This window comes from Pterocles gutturalis, unplaced genomic scaffold (assembly GCF_000699245.1).
Source record: "Pterocles gutturalis isolate BGI_N339 unplaced genomic scaffold, ASM69924v1 scaffold34887, whole genome shotgun sequence".
In the NCBI taxonomy this organism is placed as follows: Eukaryota; Metazoa; Chordata; class Aves; order Pterocliformes; family Pteroclidae; genus Pterocles; species Pterocles gutturalis.
In genome coordinates, this window is record NW_010111472.1 from 2,646 (window position 1) to 9,567 (window position 6,922).

Below are 6,922 nucleotides of genomic sequence, written 5' to 3' on the forward strand. Positions count from 1 at the left end.
ATAAACACTTTATGCTTTGTGTTTTCAGCAGCAATATAAAATGTAATTGATACTTAAAGCAATATGTTAGAAATATGGACATAGAAAGCCAGGAGAGAAAAATCACAAATGTTTAGTTTTTCTGTGGGTTGGTCTACATACTGAGCATTTTTTCCATCTGATTTCATATTCTTAGCACTTCAACGGAGGATGATGATGAATTACATTTACATGATTGCTGCCTTTAGGTTACTATGAGGATGTTTCTTTAGTTACAGACACTCAACAGATCAGTTAGCTCAACAGGATCAGTTTGTACTATTTCTTGTGCTGCTAAATAAACTTATCATTTTGTGCTGTTGTCTTCCAGATTCATGAAAAACTGCATTATTATGAAAAACAGAACCCAGTGCCCATACTCCACGGTGCAGCAGCCTTGGCAGATGATGTAAGTGTCCCCTGCTGAGATCACGGGTACCAAGTTTCCCAAAAAAACTGTCTGCAGGCAGAACTCCTCATAGTGCAAACATATGAATGTAATCCTCTCAGATGAAATCATAAGAAGCTGCAAATGTTTCCAAAGGTGCTGTCAGCGCTGGGCTTGTTGATGATATTACTTTGATTTTTATTCACTTGCCTGTTATAAAAACATTGCATCTAGATAGCCTCTTGTTCTGCTTTAGTAACTACGTAATAGAAATTATAGGTTGGAACCCTACTGGGAGGGGAAAAGCTGTCAACTATTAGTGTTTTGAGAAAGTCACAGACAAGAGGAATGCTTTGGAAAAATAAAGACAAATGAGATAGCAGCACTGCTGACAGAACATGAAAAATGACAGATAATACTACAGAAATGAAGCATATGAAATACCTAGGAAGGAGGCTTGTTAAAAAAACCACCAAAAACTATTTAAGAAGAAGTACAGTAGTGATTTATTGATATTGGAGCTTTCCAAATTACCTTCATAACCAAAAAATAAATTGTAGAAGTGGTCAGCATTGATGGAGTAGTTAATTTCCTGTTACTATAATTTTTATTTTAACGAAAAAAAAATCCAACCTGCCATTTCTTGCTATTTGGTTAATTCTAGGATTCAGATGAATTGTGCGCACACCTGTATAAACTATGACTGAACCTGAGGTAGGCCAGTATAGAGATATGTTTAATAGACTGTGGTTTAGGTGATATCCAGAAATCTTTGCTGCAATTGATGATGTGAGGTTGTTTTTTGGAAAAGGCAAATATGTATTAGGATCCATTTCAAATACAGCATGTTTGGAACTTCATGTACTTTACAGATGTTTTAAAATATTAATAATCTTTTAATATAATTAATAACTTTTTTTAAATTTTAAACATGGTTAGATGTTATGAATTGAGAACAATAACATTTTAACAAAAAAACTAAATTAAACATATTTGAAGTCTATTGAAAAAAAGGATATAATGTAATTTAATCGTGTTTCAGTAGGAGGAGACCTATATCCTTTAACATACCAAATAATACATTAGCTTTGACATCAGGCATATATTAGTAATATTTTTTTAACCTTCAAGTAGCTTTGAATAATGTTGGTAGTAATTTTGAAAATTAGGAAGCTGGTTGAAATTCTCTTCATTAACTTCTTGGTGACATATTAATAATCCTTCTTAACATTTGTGTTATGGATCTCTGAGCTAAAATTCCCAAGAATAATTTCTTATTTTTGGATGCAAAACTTAGTTCTTAATATTTTCAGAAATGCTGAGCAATCTCATTCTTTGTGCAGCCCCATTTAAAATATATAGTTTTGGAAATCCCCAAGTTAAAGTACTCTCTCTCTTTAGTTGAGACAGGTCAGGGTTTTTAACCTTATGAGTGTATTGTTATGTATATATGGTAGTAGTTTTAAAATGTACATATGTTGGGACATGAGTGTCTCTAGACATCTGCCTACTTTTAAAGCACAGCTTCTTTTTAAAGATCCTCTTGCTGGTTCTTCATTTTTGCTTACGTGTAGCTGAACAGGTGGTTTTGTGGGCACCACCCCATAGAATGAGGATGTCCTTTGGCAACTGAAGTCAGGCTAGCACACTACAGGATTTTTCTGTGTTTCAGTAGTTATCAGCAAACTCTGAGGAAGTTAATTTGCATGCAGTGGATTTTGTAACTCCAAAACCCATGAAGTTCCAGGATTAAAGTGCTATTCAATTTTTGGCACGTTTGTCTAACTAGTTGTTGGCTTCAGGGATTTAAGAGCCTATTGTTGATATAAAAGACACTTTTATTTCAATAGGCTTTAGATTAATGTTTTGTTTTCCTAGTGATAATAACTGTTCTATAGTTAAACAAAGAAGAAAATATTCTTATTAACAACTACATATTTCCTGTTTGATTTAAAATGCAAATTTGAGCTGCTAGTAACATCACTAAAAACTGTGGTTTTAGTGTGTATTAGTGTGTATTAAGGAGTGTGTTTTTATTCTTACGTTATTTTTTAAAGCAATTTCAGAGGCAACAATTGTGGGTAGGCTTCTTTTCTAAACATTTTAATATTCCTAGCCGCCATACCTTCTCTCTCCTCACCCCCAGTTGCTTTCAGGCTGAATTTCCCATCAGAGATTCTGTTTGCCTCTTATTTTGGAGCAGAAGTGTCTGATGTAGAACTCTTGATTTCGTGCAAATGATCTAAACATTGCTGGCAGTGTAGGTATACACTGCAAATAAAGCCTCTAGGTTAGAAAGACTGTTCTGGCAAAAGAAGTTTCAGCACTTTTTCCAGAAGCTTTACACTCCCAGGCCCTGGTGCTCCTCATCTCGCCAGCCTCAATGCATGTCTGCCCCTCTCCCTTGTTTTGTTTTGTCCTCTCTATAGTGGCAGCTCTTCATAAAGAACTTGGTGAAATGTTATGGTTCCCTCAACAGAGAATCATAGAAGAGTTTCTCAAAAAGTTTTTCCTGCAGTCTGTGGCAGAGGTGGTGGTTGGCGCAGTATCAGTGTGGCCCAAGTCTGCCGTATAGCTTCTACTGCTGCCGGTGGCTGTCACAAATCTTGGCACTTTGACAACAACAGCAAATAAAAATACAGTCCAAAACTGCTAGAGGCACAACAAGCAACTCTGGTGATACCTGTTTACTAGTCTGGAGTCATGGTTTTGTCTTCACCCTTTTCTATCAATCTTTGTGTTCCTCCTCTTCTTCTATGGTGTGACATTACCTGTGCCTTTAACACTTTTATGGAAATATTTGGGAAAACCTTGGAAATCACACCAGTGAAAACAAACTTTTAACTGCTTCATCTCTGAAGAAGTATTTTCTAAATTATGAGATTAAGAAGTCTGTTAAAGCAATAACAAAATATTATTTCTGGTTCTCACTGTTACAAACATTGTGTACCTGCACCACCAAAACAAACGCCGATGCCGCTGAAGTTAACAGATTCTTGTACACAATTCATCTGAGAGAGAAATGCTGAACCAGTCATTCTTACTGAGTGATTACTGGTCTTCATCAATGAAACACGAATGAATAGGTTTTATTTGCTAGTGATGAATAGTACAAGCTAAAGAATGAAACAAGAACCAAGGGGACCCATGTCATATACCTGCTGTCATTCGTATCACAGAATGTTTCCGGCTTTGCAGAGCTTTTTCATAGAACGTGCAGACTAGAGTGTGGTCAGATTACCTCAATATTTGGCTTTATGTACCTAAAATATTTCATTCTGACCTTTCCTGCAGAGATCATTTTCCAGTCTTTCAGTGTTAAGACACAAATATTGTTAAGATTAGCATTGATGTATTTGATGGATGTTTTTATCTATGAATTACAGTTAAAAGGCTGTTGGACTGTAGGTGGTGAATTTTTGTTTCAGTCCTGTTAACCCAGTATTAATTTGAAGGTTAAAAAAGAAGTATTCAAACCATGTCTGATGTCTATAGTTGCTTCTAGAATTGTCTTTTATATATAATTATGCAAAATGTACTTCTATCCATTTATCTTGAAAATTTATACAGAATGAAAGTACAAACTTAAAATTAGGCTAAATTAATAAAATTACTTGCTGCAAATAACCAATCTTTCTTTGAGACATTTTTATGATACTGATTTAATGCAAAGAAAATAAGTGATTATCTGAAATCACGTTTTGGATTATGAGCCACGTAGCTTCAGAATTTTAAACTACAGTTCAGTGTTGTGAAATATGTTTTAGCTTTTCCTTCTTCTGGAAAAATAGTTCAAGTCTGAAATCCTGCAGTAAAATATGCCTCTTGAGTCCAAATTAGTTGAGAATGTCGTGATAAGAAAAACTCAAGACATGAGCCAAATAGCCGAGGGATTAAATGTTAAGACTGCTGCTCTATTGTTCACCAAACCACAATTTTTTAGTGTAACCAAGCATAAATTACTGATCTTGTTGTTAGAACATAGTTCGTGCATTTTAGGGGCTTGAATTGCTGATGACCTGTTATAAACTATATTATGATTACCCCACTTCACATTTAACAAGCTCCTTCCAGTGTATGTGTAAACATAATAAAAAGTTCAGATTGCTTGCACTGTAGGGGCACTTTGCTTTCTTATCCCAGTCCTAAACAGCACAGCTACTGTAGGTTTTTGGAAGCAGTGTGGATTTCACCACCTCATTCAAAACTGTTTTTTATAGACAGTGTCAAAGTTTGATCCAGTCATTTTTACAAGCAGTCCTTTGTCTGCACGCAAAGGACCATTCACTTAAATGAAGTGCTGGGATTTGCCCCCGTCGCTATAAATCAGAATGTGATCTGGCTGCACCTCTGCCAGAAATGATTACTTGTGTTAAACTGAGCCAAAAGGCCTGGCTTAAATCTGGTCCACTGAGGGCCAGAAAAAGAAGCGCGGTGATTGATGATGTTTTTCTTCATGCTGGCTTCTGTTTGAACATGCTGGAAAGTAATGACCTTGAACAAGATAGATTCTGGGTTGTCACTGATGCTCTGGGTAAAACAATGCTTTCCTAATGGTCTTTGTGTCGATTCCATCTCCCACCCAGCTGGCTGAGGAACTGCAGAGCAAGCCACTGAGCAGTGAGATCAGAGAACTGTTGAAACTCCTCTCAAAACCCAATCTCAAGGTGAGGATGTGTTGCACCTGCAAAGTGCTTTCTGCATGGGTGTCTGCATCTCCTTCCTCGGGCTGCAGGGGGTTTTGTCTGCTTTCACAAATACATGTGCTTTTCAGAAGGGACACAATGTTAATTGGAAGTACCTGTTATGAAGTAACAACGTTGCCCATAAATTATTATGCTTTTACTGATATTTATAAAATGAATTCACTGGAAAGCCATCATTTATTTACAGTGGATATTCCAAAAAGTAGGTACTTGATTTTTTGTCTTTTACTAACTTTTATTGCACACACTTCATAAATTTATTAAAAATGTGGTTTTACTAAAAGGTTTTCAGTCATACCATTGATTTAATTGCACTGTGCATAAGTAACACAGCTTGGTACTTGGAACAAAATTCCTGATATTATTTAAAAGAAAAATCTTAATTTTGAAAACTGCTGGGTTTTTTTGTGGTGCTTTCATGGAACTTGATACCTTTTTCTGACAGTAGACTATAGAACCATTGAATTGCTCAGGTTGGAAGGAGGTTGTCTCGTCCAATGTGCTGCTCAAAGCAGGGTCGACACTGATTTCAGAGCAGGTTGCTCAGAGACTTCTCCCATCAGGTCTTGAAAATGACCCGGGGGAGATATTCCACAACCTCTTCGTGCAGCCTACTCCAATTACCAATTACTCTCCTGGTAAAAACTGTTTCCTTATATCCAGTTAGAACCTCCTCTGTGTATCATTGTTAGTGCACACTATGAGATTATTTTTCTACTCTAAAGAGAACAAAGAACTTAGTGCTGTAGTTGCATATTGCAATGCTAATTAAGTGCAGCAGTTGATAAGTTTAGAAGAAAACTGTGGAGTGGAAAGGAGCCCTTTTTAAGACAGTTGATTCTTTATATTCCCTGTAGAACACTGATTTCAAAGCCTGAGACACTCTGGTATCTTCAAAGCGTTACAGAATTTTAAAGATCAATTATGCCTCCTTTGTAAAGATTTTTTTCACAGTTGGTTATTCCATAGTTTACAAAGTGACAAGCTGCTTTTCTCTGAAGGGGTGAGCAATGCCAGTGGTGTGTTTCAAGAGGAAATGTTGGTGCATCAAATTGCAGAGATCCTAAGCTTCACTGTAGATATTTCCTTAGTGACTATCCACGTGTGTTTCATACTTCTGAAGCTTTAGTAGATTGAGTCTGAAGACAGCTTGTTTGCCACAACTGCATCTCTCCCTCTCCCTTTTTTTGCTTTCTCTTTGTCTCTCCTCCCCTTGCTGTCTTGCTCCCCCTTGCTCTCACTTGCCATTGCTCTCTCATTCACTCCCTCTTACTGTCTGTTAGGAGTTAAATGCAATGTGATAATCTTAGTGGGATTTCAGGAGAAGTGCCTTACCCTCAGCTGGTTAATATGATTGAAGAACTGCAGAAACTTAGCAAATGCCTGTCTTGGCCGCAGGAGGAGATGGCCAGCTGCAGAGTATGAAGCCCTTTGCGTGGCCAGACTGATCCTGCACAAGGCACACCTTTTCCTGCCCTGCATAGTTTGCAGGTGTTTGTGTGAGTTAGGGGAAAGAACTGACAGTATGCCTCATTTTTGTGTATCCATTATCTTCTCCATCCACCTTCTCATGGCAAACATGCCTGGGAGAGATGGTAAATATCACCGCTCCTTCCTCCACTGCACTGACCAGACAATGTGGGACTCAGTGTTTCCCTGGAGGTGCCTTCGAGTCTGTTCAGTTGTATCTGAGCTTATGCTGTACATTGCATAAGATTTTCTAGCCCTTGACTATTGGGTTGATGGCTGGAGAGGGTTTCTTTCTTTCATTCTAGATTTTTGGGGTAAAATGATGTCTAGAACAACTCTT

At 37.3% G+C, this 6,922-nt stretch overlaps 1 protein-coding gene across 1 annotated transcript in view; it reads left to right on the forward strand.

The window, feature by feature from the left end:
* Positions 1-349: 349 nt before the first annotated feature.
* Positions 350-6,922, forward strand: part of MPP7 (membrane protein, palmitoylated 7 (MAGUK p55 subfamily member 7)) — a gene marked incomplete at its 5' end in the record, with an annotated part of 65,152 nt that continues 58,579 nt past the window's right edge. The window contains 2 exons of the mRNA XM_010073741.1: positions 350-427; positions 4,993-5,073. Of these exons, the coding sequence (XP_010072043.1) occupies positions 350-427; positions 4,993-5,073 (159 nt within the window). The remainder of the gene's footprint in view (positions 428-4,992; positions 5,074-6,922) is intronic.